The following is a 15,447-nucleotide window of genomic DNA, read 5'->3' as shown; positions in this document are numbered from 1 at the left end:
GGATGGCACTTCTATTCTTAGTGAGCTTCGTCATTCCCAGCCGTCTGTTTCCGTGCACTCCAGCGCTCCCCCGCGTCACAGTCATCAGACCTGTTTGTGGGCTCCGCAGGCTCACTGGCCGCCACGCCCTCAGCGTCAGTCCGCGCCCATCCCGTTCTTCCTCGTGCTACGGTGACGTTTCTGTTTTTTAACTCGGGAGGCGTGGCCATCCAACACACCTGTGAGAAAGGGGGCGTGGTTTTCTGAAACGCAAGAGGTGCGCAGGAGGTATCACCTGTCAGCGCAGGGAACAACACTTCCGCCCTCGGAGGGGTGAAACTTCCGGACTGCTCACCGAGCAGAGTGTAACCAAGGACCGCTTCTCGGTGGAGTGTCAATAAGCCATGAGTAAATTTACCAAGTTGTTCAAGGGTCCCGGGGGCGGCAAGTCCCGCGCGGGACCCTCCCCGCAGGAGGCGCTGGGCAGGCTGCGGGAAACCGAAGAGATGTTGGGAAAGAAGCAAGAGTATCTGGAAAAGAAGATCGAGCAGGAGCTGGCCACAGCCAAGAAACACGGCACGAAGAACAAGCGAGGTAGTGTGGGCGAGGGTCAGTGGGCAGAGTCAACGGGGTGTGGCCTCATTACCCCTCTCGTAGTTCGAGGGGCTCTGGAACAAATGCTAGTATTGGCAAAAATATAGTCAAGTGTAATCCAAAAATATCCTCTCTCTGGGAGAGGTGCACTGCACAGTCGCACCTGACCTGTTGCGTTCAGACTGGATACGTGGGGGCAGTTAAAGAAGCTCGGGCAGCATGGTGGTTGAATAGAATGTACTTGTTCTTCCCCCACCTAGCTGGCAAATGTTAGCGGTCTGTTGGGTACCTGAATATGTATCCATCACACATACTTAGGGGAGGGGTAACATTTAACAAACACAATTGCAGGCAGGGGAATCTGAGCTCCAGGGCGGTCAGTCGACGGCTGAAATGTTTGTGATCTGTGTGTAATTTTGTTAACATTGTTTGACGATTTAGGACCTCATTGTGAGTCCCGTCGAATTTACCCAGTCAGTAAAACATGTCGGGAGTAAACACATTACTGAGATAGGCGGAGAGATTGTGTCCGTTCCAAATATTCACGCAGCATTCCGATTGAGGGCCTTTGGTAGAGTTGTTGTTGCTGGAAGATGTCTCCACTTTCTCGTTACCCACAGACAGCTTCACCAGTTTTTTACAGACACCGTTGTATAGAGTACTAGGCAAAGTGGGCTTTGGGTTGGCCTTTTTCTCTAGATTGGATGGCTTTCTTGACTATCTCAGTTCCCTGCTCTTGATTAGACACGTTTCCTCCCTGTTCTTGTGTTTGCTCCCTCCATGGAGCATATTTTCTTTACCCCCACTTTTTACTAAGTGACAACTATTCTTTCACTATCACAACTTTTGGGGAGTCCCATTCAGTCACTGACTTGTTTAGACAAGCTCCTTTAAGGAATTAGCTCCATAGGTAGTTACGTGTTACGATCAACCCACAGCATTTCGCTTCCCACTTTTTGCTGATCACCTTCCTTGACCAGTTGTATTTCCAAATACTTTGTTTCTACCACCATAGGTGGGAACCATCAGTTGCAGTTAGAGAAAGTCTGCGATGTGTGGACACCAGGTACATAAGCAGCAGTGCGATCATGATGTTGGGTTCCTTAGTAGTTCTTTCAAAACACATTCAGTTGCGTTTGGCATTTTCCTGCAAAACTTTAAAATAGATCGAATTGTTTTTGTTAGGAATTAAGTGCCCTACACAAGCAATTTAATGTATTTTAAATGTGCTCCAAAAAGGAACAACTTTTTTTTTTTTTAATCGAGCTTGGGCCTGGCTGGATAGCCGTTATAGCCTCAGCTAGATTAAAGCTATTTGATGCTTGGGTACACCCAACATGCACATCTGCAGGAAGGGGCAAAGTTAGAAAACTAAGGTGGTTATTCTCTCTATTTACTTACATTAAAGTTCATCAGGGTTGAAGCAGGAGAAGGCCTAACAAATGTGCGAGAATCCCGTACAGTTAAAGAGTAAGAGTCTCTGATACGTCCTCACTGTTGTAAACGGGTACATTGGTCACCTAAATCATCGCTTGTTGCAACATTGTATCCCATTTCTTGTCTTTTGCGGTTTGTTGCATTTTTTGAAGTGAATAGATTTCATATTATGAAGACTGCCTTTCTTTTGTGGTAATTACATAACAGCAGTTAGGTTGGATTTTTATCTTTTATTCATTATTTATGTGGACAAGCCCCTAATCTCGATCAGAATTAGTCCATCTGTATGTCAGATCTCTGACTGACATTTGATTCTAACCATGGCAGTGGACATCCACATCTTATTTCTGTGGTCAGTCATAGCACCATCGACGTCGTAGAGCCTTTTATCAACTGGGGCACCATTCACCTTGTAGAGCCTGCTGGGTTTACCTACCCACAGACGGATTACATTTCCACCAAATCTTCACCTAGCACAAATAGAACCTCAAGTTCTTTTGAAGTTCATGACTCAACACACGTGTACAATCTATACACTGGATATATATGGTTTTCTTGCTGTTATAGAACGTCTTGATACTTACGTTCTCACCTTTTCTTCTAGTGTTGCAATACAGATCATTTGGTTGTAATCACATTGTTGGCAAACCTGTTTTTCCATTTATTGTCTTTTCATAGCATGATCCTGAAACATTTGCTATTAGATTAATTCTTGTAAGTTTCGTTCAAGGTCTCTAAATGCATTCCTGTTTACTAATTTACAGTATATATTTTTTGAAATGATTCTTTGTAGGCCGTATTAATCAGCTTGTACTGTTCCCCACACACGCACTGGGTTATTGGGTTGCCCTCCTCCCTGTAATGGATAAGAACAGGCACTCATCTGTGTACTGACCCAGCATATTTGTTCATGATGCAGCTAAAAGATGATTTCATATAATCAAAGCCTCCCTTTTAAAGCTTCTCAGTCACTGCTCAAAAAAGATGACCTGATCCCAATAATTTAGAAAACTTCAACCTCTTTACAGGACTCATGTATCCTGTAAAAATGTTCGAAAAATGTGTAGCCAGCCAAATTCATAATTTAACCTCTACATGCAACCTAAGAGGCCATTTTCAACGTGGCTTCCGGTTGGGTCGTGGCACTGAAACAAGCCTTCTTAGGATAGTTAATACCTTTGCATTCTGGTGAAGGAAGTTCTTGATTTCTGTGTGTACTGAGTTTGTCTTCCGCACGCAACATGATTGACTGCACCATCATCCTACAACTTGTAAATGAGCAAATGGGGTTTGAAGAAAAGGATCCAAAATGGTATGGATCACAATTCAAAAACAGGTCTCTGCATAAAGACTGAGAACTCTTTTTTTAAACAGAAACCTATTTCTCCCCAATATTCAGTCCTCTTTCATTTACACTTCTACTTGTACGTTGAAACCTAGGTGACCTGCTGCAGAAACAGGGAATGTCTGATCGCATAAATAGCTTTTACACTTGGATTTTTCAGATAAAAATCTGGATGAGACAAATCACACGCTACATATACAATGGATTGAACATATGTTCACCATTGGTCTCTCACCCTAAATTGTCATAGATGCCAGCATACTCCCGAAGCCTAGCTACTTCTTGAGTCTAGTCTTAAAAAAATGTATCAAGAATGCAAACCTATCAATTGAGCATTACTTAGAACTTCAAACCATGCATCTCTAGATGCCTCAGGTTATTGTCATATATAAATAAATCACAAATGAAATACACCAATAAATAGCTTAGCGGTTTCTCCAAAGATTGCTTTGGTCTCCTGAAAGCTTTTTATCCTACAAGGTTTAGGGACCTCCTATAAATTCTCAGATGCTCCCATTGCCACATATATGATTACTGAGCTCTGGAGAGTGTTCTGATACTCTTTTGACTTGTACATAAAGCAGCCCTACATTTTGCTAATGTCTCATCACGAGAACCAAGTATTTCGATAGCCCGCACTAGTACTTGCTTACCTGAAATGACAGCCATTTGAGGTCTCAGGTGGCCTTCATGCACTCGGCCACCCTATCGCAAGAAGCAAAAAAAAAAAAGTGGTGGCTACTGGTCTTTGAAGTAAAATCCTCTCAAGTCTACAAACCCCACTTTCTAAGACGTCACCATCATGTGCTCTTTCCTTGGCAATACCCCTGACATTTGGCTTTCTCGTCCAGCCGTCATACAACAAATTTCTTTGTGCTATTTAAGGAAAGCCTTGAATTGTATTCACTCATAAAGCGCCTAACAAACTGCAAAGATTTGATATTCTACTCTATAGATAAACTTGGATCACTTAATCATTACTTGCCTTTCTCACATCCACCTTACTATCCTTCTTCCTCGCAGCAGTTTTCCTTCCTATATTTGTTTTAGTCCACGTGTCTCCCTCAATGTCTTTGATGGGTAAAGAAGTTGTCCGGTAGGAGACATACATAATATCAGATTCAGGGTGGAAGAGCCTCTTCTATGCGTCTTCTCGAGGGTACTAGGTTGGATAAATACATTTCATGTGGTTACGGTTGAGGTGTTTAGGCAGTGGGTTTGCCAGTTTAAAGGATGAACTTGCGTTAAAAATGTAAAAATTGTGATGAAGGTGGTAAAGATTCTGATCTCTCACACATTCCTAAAATATGACGCTACACAAGGAGGTCCATTTTCAGACGACCGTAGGAAAAACAACAAAATAAAATATAAAGGCCAATACATATACTGTATATCGTTTAGAAAATATTTAAAGGCAAAACAAGTATATGGGTCAATGTTTAATTAGATCTGAAAACAGGAAAGCAAATTAGCGGGATGCCATGTAAATAATAAATTGTGAAACTAGAAACGGTACTTCTTACAAGGCCTGATTGAATTTGTGCTTCCTGCGTCCGACTGAGGTATAATGAGCCAACACAGTGGTTCATAGTCTAAAAAAACAAGACATATTGTCCGAAACAAAACAAAGGTTGCCTGCTTGACAAACAATAGAAACTGGACACCAATGAGAGCCATTTAAATTGCCCTGTAACTTGACAATAAATGTAAATGTGTACTATGACGTACATCAAACCATTTTATGACCAAGGTAAAATGACCCATTGAGCCCATATGACAGATTTGAAAATGTGATGAATACACACACCCTTTAAATTATTTTGTAGGATTGTGGGAGCTGCACATGTCCTTGATGTCACCTGGAATCGCTGTGTTGTACTATTTGCTAAGTTTTGGTTGTGGCTAATCGGCGGAGTTAAAAGTGAGTTGAATAAAACAAAACTCTAGTGAGTCGAATAAATATATTTCAGTCTATAAGATTGCATTACATGTTCCCCGGAGACTGCAGTGCCTTGTATTTGCAATGGACACACACCTCAATGTATGTGTTAGTTATCTAACAGGCTTTGCTAATCGTCTTTTTTTGTATATGATAGCACATTTTCCTCCCTCAATTGAATGCGAGAGAAATCAAAGAAAAAAAGTGTTCAATGAAGGCTGAAGAACTTTGATGGTGGAGGCGTTGTAAATCTCTGATGCAAAGCACCGAGGTAGTGGGAAAGTCAGAGTTCCTCCAATGGGTCGTGTTGTGCCAGGGATACCCAGCATTTTGTCGAATGCTTTGAGTATGTCAAGACTGATACTATTTTGCTATAGATAACCACAGTTTAAGTACACCCACAATTTGCCAAGCATAGGAACTGTTATGCCAAGTGTGGCCATATTTTTGTCAATAGTGGCCACAATATGTTAACCATAGCCAGATGGCCACCCGTAAGGTGCCATCTGCACCCCAACCCCTACTAGGGTACCCTTCCTCTCCCAAGTCATCCTCATTCCCCAGCTGAGACACACTCACAAATCCACACTGATACTCTTGCATTCTCTAAGCCCTTGAACCCTCCTCACTTACCTTCGGGTTTGTGGCACTGAAGGGTGTGCCATTCTCTACCACTGCCACCAGGCTCTAAATGGGGGAGAGCAGCAGACCAGTCTGCCAGTCTCCACTTCTCCTTTCTGTGCTGCCGGTGCTCTAACCCAAGTACCCATGTGGAGGAGCTGCACCTGAAAATAGGGGAATTTTATCTTTTTGGATTTGAAGAAAGCATTTTCCAATGTCCGCATATGCACCGACACTTTACATCCAGTTGGTTGCAGAATTCAGATTACTCCATTCTGGTATGAAAAATGAATAGTAACCAGGCTGGGGAAAAATAGATGGCACAAAAGAAAGATAAGGGGTGAGAATGCCTAAGAGATCCAGGGATTTGAAGAATTTTAAACACTTTCAGGACGCTGCATAACTTGGAGTGGTAGTCGGAGACTAGCTATGTTCCATGACAGGGCTGCCCTTCGTTCCTAGAACACACTCGTCGGCTGGGTGACTTCCAGCTTAGTCACCAGCTAGGAACACCAGGTATGTGCACGGTCACTCAGTGGTATTTGACATTGTTTGTGAGGTATGAAGAGAATTGTGGTGTCACCTGCTACTCTGATTTGACCGGGAACTCTTTGAAACGAGCATTTGCAATGCAATAGGTCTCACATTTTTGAGAGTTTGAGCTATTGGCATTGTAAATGACAATTACTTTTATTTGTTTTTGTTTTTTAAACTTAAATAAAAGGCCTTGTCATTTACAATGCCAATAGCTCTAAATCTCGCAATTGCGAGACCTATCGCGTTATGGTGTTATCAGTCTTTGGTAGGAGTGAGTGTTACCTCCGAGATGAGCGAGTACTTCAGATGACCATGATGTATGCCTATGACAATGCTGACTCTAACTGCAATTTCAATTGAGATGTAGTCGGTGACGTTATTGAACATGTCATGATTGACCCACTGAAGTGAATTGACGAATACTCCGACCTCATTTCTTGTCTCGCGTTAAGGTTTTTTTAAAAATAAGAATTAAAATCTCTATTCTAATCTATATGTTGATCTATGAGAACGATTTATTAATCGCAATAGACATATGCGCTCTGGATTTAACCTTCTGTTGTCCACGTATTGCTTTTTTAACGTTCATATTCTAGTCCTCTTTTTAGGTCTTGCCTAGCGTTGCAGCGCGCATGCACTGCCCCCTGTGGCGAGATATATTGTAGATCAGGAGTTTTCAGAAGGGGACTTGAATCCCCGCCCCTCAATTTCATTGGCTGGCGTGAACAGTTATGTAAAACACTGGCCACTGATAGGAACTGAGCCTTTTTGGTTGCTGCCCCTTTTCGTCCTGCCCATCTGGACTGGATCGTCTGCTTCACGGCTATCGTGAAGCAATTTCTTATTTTTAGGGGGCCATCTGTTTCTAATTAGTTCATCGCTTTAAATGAGCTATCACTTTTGTTCGTGAGGCGCCCACAAGGGCCATCTATGTACTGTGCTTACTGCCTTCCATGCTTCTCTTGTGGGACAGCGTTAAAAGCAGCCTTTGTTACATGTCGCCTCAGCCCTGCGAGAATGCATGTTTTCTTTACTCCGGCACCGCGCTCCCAGCGCCAGTACAAGCTGTCTGTGTGTTCTGCTGGAACTGGGATTGGGGAGCTGTCCCAGAGGGTCGCCCGCCTTGGTTCATTTGGTTTCTAGGGTGCGCACTCTTCCTGACATGTCCCTCATGTTTCATAGACTTACATCTTGCGTGCAGTATACTGGCGATAAAAGCATGGGTGCCGGTAACATGGGAGCCCCTGGCCCAATGAAACAAGCAAGTTTGCTTATGTTAAATGGTTCCATCAGTTTACTGCTGGGCGTGGCCACCAGGTAGGTGCATCCATCTTCAGTTAAATGAGAGGATTTTTATCATAGCAAGTTGCAGAAACTAACCAGGTAAGTAAACACATCGAGTAATAATAGTTACATTTGTGGTTAGATGGACAGCACGGGTAGTGAAAGAATATAGCTAGATCGGTGGAGGGTATGATAGCAGATAGACACGGTAACAGATTTGCGGGAGTTGTAATTGAATAAATATATACAATGATGCATTGATTGACAACTGTGTACATACCGAGGTGCTGCAGCTAAAAAAGGAAGCACTCAAACTGATGGAAGGATTTGAGTACGTTTGTATATGTACCCCATCCATTTAGCTTCTTGTTATACATAAAGAATTTTTAGTGGAGAAAATTGCATAATGAAGCCCTCCATCTGAGTGGGTGAGAGGTGCACAGTTGAGCCGCCCTCTTCGGGTGCAGAGACCTTGAGTTAAACTATTGAACCTCTTTTTCTTCACTCCAGTCCCTCTGGCCTACATTCCCAGACAGTAAGCTCCCTCTGCCACTGCCGGCAGCACCTCTCTGAGCCTGGCAGAGGAGCACGAAGGGGCTCTGCCTATGCTGTCGGAGATCTCTCATGGGGTGTCATCGGCCGCTGCTCGGGTGTGCCTCGATAGGCACTGTGCCCCCTCCCTCCACAGCCTCCTTCGTACTATGGTCCTAAACTCACCTTCAAATGAAGACTGGTATTTCTGTGAAGTCGACAAATATTCGCATTTGAAATCGTCACCTGCACATGCCTGACTCTTCACAGTTGAAGGAAGACCATGCTATATTTTCCTAAATATACCTGTCTGTGTTTTTTTTTTCTCTCACACTGCATCGTTTCATTTTTAGGCCTAATACGCTTGAGCAACGCATGTGTGACTGTGTTCAGTATTCATTGTGCAATGAACTTGAAGTTGCCAAGCCAAATATGGCTTCAGTTTTTAGATATTCGCACCTTACTGTAAGAATTGTGTCCACTTTACTCATAATGCACCCATCAGACTTCTTACTGATGCAAGTTACTCCTAAAGATATATGTAGTCCCACTTCTATTTTACCATCGACACACAACAACGTTCGTGGCTCTAATGCAACCAACGACTTTATGGTGTTTCTTCATTTAAAGGTGAAGCTTAACGTGGCAGGGCTCCCATACAAACACACCACTGTACCTAGAATCGAGCACAGCAGTTAATGTAACATGGCGGCTGCCTTCTGTCCCCCACAAAAGCTGCATTGCACCCCTGCCCGTGACCCGTGCCCGTGGGACATTCACACGCTGTCGGAGTCCTCGGATCATGGTCCCTTTTGCAAGGTATTGCACTAAATCTGCCCACGACTGCCTTTTACCTCGGACAGTGCCGCATGGTAAGCATATGAACCAGCATGCAGAGTAGTATCTCTTCTATTTTTCTCTCTTCTATTTTTCTCTCTATCTCTCTTACACCCATATTTGCCCTCTCTGCCCCCACACCCATTTCTCACAGCTGTCCGTTCTACCACCCCGCCTTTCTTTTTTCTTTCATGTCTGTTCTCTCATCCCTTCACCTTTAATCTTCCTTTACCTCTTATCTCTCTCCCATCTGTCCCTCTCCCTTTCGCTCTCTTACAATTCATTTGTGTCTTCCCTTCACGCACTTTATCTCTGCTCATTTCTGTTTCTGTTAATATCACTCTCCTTTCCACTCTTTCCCACTAAACTGCCATTCACATGTTCATTCTGCTTACTAAAGGAGATGTATTTTATTATACAAAGCCTCTGCCAAGCCAATTTGCAATGCAAGAGGTCTCGAATTTACGCGAGTTTAAGCTATTGGCATTGTAAATGACAATGCCTTTGATCATAAATGCAATGCAATATGTCTCTTAGTTACGAGAGTTTTAGCTATTTGGATTATAAATAACAATGCCATTTATTTATGTTTTAAAAATGAAAACAAAACTAAAAGGCATTGTCATTTACAATGTCAATAGCTGAAACATGTCAATGCGAGACCTATTGTATTGCAAATGCTTGTTTTAATATCTCCGATGTTCTATTTTTAATGTCTTTGTTTATTAGTGTTTTTGCACAGATGGCGCACTCTCTATATATACTGTTGTATTGAGTGCCCTGAATCACTCCGGACAGTTTTCGTTTTTTCTTTACACACCTGTAGGAAGCTCTTGTTAAAGAAATCTCCGGTCTGGAGCTGTGAACCATAATAATTCTAATAGTGGGTGACTGCCAACAGGGGTGGTGTTAAAGAAGCGCTATGTTATGGGAGAACCTTAAGAACCCTAATAGTGCGTGCCTGCGAACAGGGGTGGGGTTAAAGAAGCGCTGTTATGAAGCGGAGTTTGCACCCTGAGGGAGGTGGTTGTTTAGGGGTCACATGAGTCGCTGGTTTGCGTGCTCTCGTTTTTGTGCACTCTTGGCCTTTCAGCCGCGTGCTTCTTTCTGTGCTTGCTTTAACAGTGATGATAAATCAATGACTGCGAACTGCAGGCCGTGAGAGCCAGCTCTCAGATGTGTCTTCGGGCCCATAATTCAAGCTAACACCAAACAGGATTCCAATTAAACTTATGGTGCGGCTAACTTTGCACTCCGCCTTGGGAAGCCCATAAAAAAATGAAGAGCGCAACTCTGTGAAGTTTGGTTTGGGATGGGGAAAGGGAAGGGAGGAGTGGGTAGGCTTTCCAATGAGGAGCCAGTAAAGAAGCTACGTCACACCCTCCTACGTCATGCCAAACAAAGATGGCGTCGGCCTGTCTAGATGGGCCATCCAAAAAATGAACAGGGCAGTAACAAAGAAGCCCGATTCCCAATCACAGGCCAGCGTTTACCGTAAACAAGGACGCCAGCCAATAGAAAAGAGGGGTGGGGCTTCAAGTCCCCTTCTGAAATTGTATTGATTACAAGAAGCCCTCGTATAGCGACAGCGCTTTGCGCTGCAACGCCAGGCGAGACCTAAAAAGGAGCACTGTGAAATACAGATGGGGCTTATGAACAGGTTAAATTGTCTGGCATAAAATCACAAGAAGTTCTAAAAAGCCCCAACTCAGTTAAATCTCCTAGTCCTACAACAAACCAACTGATTATGTGAGGAAGTATTGCAAATAGTGCACACTGTGCTCCATGGCGCACCACAAGTACACCTTCTGACTGCCTTTCTGAGCCCGAATCTGTTATATGGCATGGGTGCAATAGGTTCCTCCATTTTCAGAGCATGCTGGGGATCCAAAAAGCAGGCGTGCACATCCAATGTATTCCATGTGCACTTTATGTAAGGCAGCTTTTAGTGGCCTTTTATAGGTGTCAATGTATGTGTCAGGGGCGCAACTAGACCCGTTCTTTGTGGGAGAGGGCTAACACGTTGCATAATGGGGCCGAGCCATTATCAGAGGCAGAGTCAAAATTAATTCTGGGTATCCCTTCAGTATTATCATACTGTGTAACATAAACTGTATTTTTCAAGACAATATGTAGAGTTTATTTAAATTTTAAGTGCACTAGACAAGTAAGATTTGTCTCAGCATAACAAAAAATATCAACTTTTACAGTGGGTTTAAGATTTTAGTTCAAGAAATTTTCACTGAATGAATTACGAATGTTGCATTCTCAGACATGCTGATCCTGTAGAACTGGTTGGAGGTGAGCTTTTGAGTTCTTGTTTTTGTGGCGGACAGTGGCAAATGGTGAATACTAAAACACATTAGGACAAATATGATTCAATAGAAAATATTTTAGAAGATATTTGGGTGCCTGACCACAAATACGTTTTTGGAAAAATGGCAGGTTGCCCACAGTTCTTGAGTTATTATTCTATTCACACTACATTTACCAACATACAGCACCCTTCTGTTATTTGCAGGATAGAATGTTAGTACAGTAGACAATACTCTTGCACTCACATTGAGCACAATGTGTGTTGTTCACTCAAAGCACACACTATATACCCAAGCTAGCAGTATCTTTAAGAAAACCAGTAGCAGCAAAATGTTAAGTAGCAATACAATTTAAAAAAAGTATTTGGCAATAATTCATAAAGAAAAATTAAGCTACAACTGAAGACTTTGGAATTTTGATAAATGCCATAAGATAATTTCAGTGGAATTTTTGTGTGAGGCGCATATTCAGAAGAACAAGGTTCTTGCTTAAAGATTTTCTAAATTCATTAATCTGACTACGATTATGAGTGGTGGACCTAAATAGAAATTGAAACAAAAAAGGTTTTGGACAAACAGAAGTAAAGATCATGTGAGGAAGAGAGTTTGCTACAGACATTCATTGGTTTACCATGTTGTAGCAGGCAGCGCTGAAGGCACAATGTTTAGTTTTGCCAATCCTAATCCCAATTTCATTTGATTTTCAGAGGCAGAGCACATGATTTTATGAACAGTAAATAGATATTCCAAGAGAGTAAAAATCTGTGCTTGGTATTTTCTATTTCAATCCGTGCCCTAATGGCTAACTGAACCCACTGTTTCCCAGCTTCTTAAACCATGGTTAAATACCTTTTTTTCCTAAACTTGATGGTCTCTATCTTCCTATTGGTTCTCCCTCCAATACTCAACATATTCAGAAACGGGTATATCACTGAATTAACATACTAACCAAAGGCTCGTGAGAGGGCAGACAGTAGACACTGAAGGAGGGCCTTTGAGGGGCTCTATCTGTCATTGACTAGTATAATAGGGACCCATCAGGGGTTCTAGTTTGTTTAAATAGGTACAATATTATTCCTAAATCACTGTCATCCTTTGTTACTCACCGTTTACTGTCACCACCTTCTTATTCCTTCCCTCTGCTGGCCGCTCCTGCCCTCTTTTACTTCCCATTATTTAGCATTTTTGCTCTCCTCCCAACAAAGTTAGTTAGATAAGTAGAAGGAGCTACCCATGTAGCACTATTGAGCTGTCCAATGAGCTATCCGTCTCTTGTGTAAAAATACATCACTGCAAATGCTCCTACTTCTTTTCTTCTGTTGTCTTCTCATTCACCTTGACCATCTTTTCCATCTCTCCTGCTCTGCCACCCTCAGTGTTTTGAGGTGACCTTGTGGTGGCTTAAAGAGCTATACAAGTTGACAACAAAATATATCGAGGCAACATTTTTACTTTAAAGCACTATTGGATTCCTTTGTAAAGTGACATTTGTCTTTTTCTTGGTCTCATAACGTTACTCTGGGTTTATATCGCTCTTTCTGCCTCACATTGGCCTGTGCACAGCAGCAGATGGGAAACAAAGTAGTCCCTCAAATGAGAATATGACCTCTTAACATCGTCCTCCAACAAATATTCTTGATGTTGCTTGTGATGGTGCACTCTGTGAGGCAGAATTCCATGACATTGCTATAAAGTTCCTCTGAAGAGCTTTTGGTCATGGAGATACAGTTAGGTTATAGATATCTTTGTGCCTCTTTGGGATTGGTTTGTAGGTCATGTTAGGTTGTTTGAGACACGTTGTGGCATGTTGGCTTTTGGATTTCTTTCTTTATCCTTGGAGTACATGGATTTCTCTTCTTGTCTTCTGTATATCTTAATTGAGCCCAGGTATCCTAGCTAGATGGTTTGGTAGGATGAATGTATCAACCTGATTGACTCAGATCAAATGTGTCAATTATTTTATAGGGCAAGACAAGCTTTTCCTTATTTAAAGTACAAAGCAAGATCATTTTGTTCAGGTCGTAAAAGGAAAGAAGAAAGGAAAATGATGTGAGCAGCTGATATCAAGATGAGTGAGCATGCCACTGTGCAGTGATAGGTCAAGAGCCATTCCCTTGTTTTTCGTGGGGGTGAGATGAATGCTGAGTGTCCTGGGAGTTTAAAAGGTTCTCTAGGGCGGTAATTTGTGTTTAGGATTCCTGCCAGCACTGTTGTAATTGCCCCCCAAAAATGCTATTTTGGTCTTAATGACTGAGGGATTTGTAATCTGATCAGTGAATTCCGATTTGAGCTTTGGTGGGATGTTGATTACATGCAGGTCGACTGTGAAGGAGGGGGACAAAGCAAGAGAGCCTAAGAGCCACTGAAAAGTGTAAATGATTGTTTTAGGTGTGTATTTGCAGACGTGGGAGTCTTTGTTATTGATGGTGATATCAGCATTCTAGCTGTCTCTCTTCATAAATCATGGCATAAACGTTGATACTAGGGATTCAGTAATAGACTGAACATAATAATTAAGCCACGTGTGGATAATAAGCCCAGATTCCTTAATGTAGTTTCCGTGATTGATTTCCAGACCACTGATTAATATTACAGTTGCATAATTTCTATAAATGCTAAAATGTTTTACTAAAGTTCACCCAATTTTGAATGTGGTCTTGAGATGCACACATGTTTACGTATGTGAAGTTCACTGAAAACTGCCCAAGTAGTCGTAGTTCCAAAGACCTTTTTAAAAAAACATGTTTAAGCACTATTAAAACTCTAGTTAGTGATTTTCAGTAATGCATGCCTGGGTACAGTGGCATCTTTTTCGACACTGGATGGCCCCTTTAAACCAATTTTCATTAAACATGATTTCTCTACATTTCACATGATCATATGTAAACTTTTCAGCCCGCGCCTATAGTAAAATGGTAAATACTGCCTGATCCTTTACAGAAAAGCACGTTAACTGCATTCTAGATTTTTAGTGTAAGTGTGAATTGAAAGATCAAAAGCATGTTCAGTGAGCATACAGAAAATGTGACATGCTTAATTCCACAAAACTACTACCAATGCAAGTTTGGTTACCGTCCGATAAACATGTTGGCATTTGCTTAGCTATCGTGAACATCTGAATTATGGTTATCAAATGTATATTTTGTCTAAAAATTGTACATTCGGGTTAACAAATATGGTTGACATTTTTTTTACTGCACAATATAAAAGCCATCCAGAGTTGCACAAACTCAGTCTGGCACAGTTCAAGAATAATCAGTTCTTCCCAGAGCAGCTCTATAATGCTGTACAAAAAAATCCATCAGTATCTGTCAGAAGCAACTGTAAGTGTAGGAAGGATCGATGAACAGAAGAAAGGAACAATTATGTAATCACTTCAAATGAGTCCGTGAAACCCCCTATTCTCTCGTTAGTTTAGAGGCACAAAATCACTATCAGCCTCATTGTCAGAATAGTTGGTATGATCGGATATCCTCTCCGGTGACTTGGTCACTGCTTATAACCTGCTTGGACTCTGATTGTACACAAGTACAGTCAATATGGAACTTCCTAACCACACTCGCCGTCTTCAATACTCGCCTGCCCATGGACGCTCTGAAAACGATCGTGCAGGCCCTCATCACCTCCCACTTAGACTGGGGCGCCCACATATAGGCTATTAGAATAGTCTATCTCCTACACCGGTTGAAGATTGTGCAGGATGCTGCAGCTAGGTTGATTGATAACGTTCCCTACCGCCACTCTATCTCCCCCCACTTAAAGAACCTGCACTGGCGTCCGATATCCGCTCGCATCCAGTTTAAGGCCCTGGTCCTTACTTTCAGGGCATTGAACGGGAAAGGCCCAGGATATCTAAGAAGTAGGCTGAAGCTAGTACACTCTTCGCGAGCGCTCAGGTCCAACCACCTCTGCCTTCTGCGTCCCCCCCGCTTCCATCGCTCTAGAAAAGGAGGCAGAGCCTTCGCGGTGGTTACATCAAAACTTTGGAACTCCCCCCCGCTGTGTATCCGACTGATTGAGGCAGAATC

The 15,447-nt window shown here is 42.4% G+C and overlaps 1 protein-coding gene across 1 annotated transcript in view; it reads left to right on the top strand.

The window, feature by feature from the left end:
* Positions 1–226: 226 nt before the first annotated feature.
* CHMP4C (charged multivesicular body protein 4C) overlaps positions 227–15,447 on the top strand; it is a 131,285-nt gene continuing 116,064 nt past the window's right edge. Inside the window, exon 1 of the mRNA XM_078687103.1 lies at positions 227–573. Within this exon, the coding sequence (XP_078543229.1) occupies positions 384–573 (190 nt within the window). The 5' untranslated portion in view covers positions 227–383. The remainder of the gene's footprint in view (positions 574–15,447) is intronic.

Source organism: Lissotriton helveticus, chromosome 4_1 (genome assembly GCF_964261635.1).
Source record: "Lissotriton helveticus chromosome 4_1, aLisHel1.1, whole genome shotgun sequence".
Lineage (NCBI taxonomy): Eukaryota > Metazoa > Chordata > Amphibia > Caudata > Salamandridae > Lissotriton > Lissotriton helveticus.
This window is presented reverse-complemented; position numbering and strand designations above follow the sequence as displayed.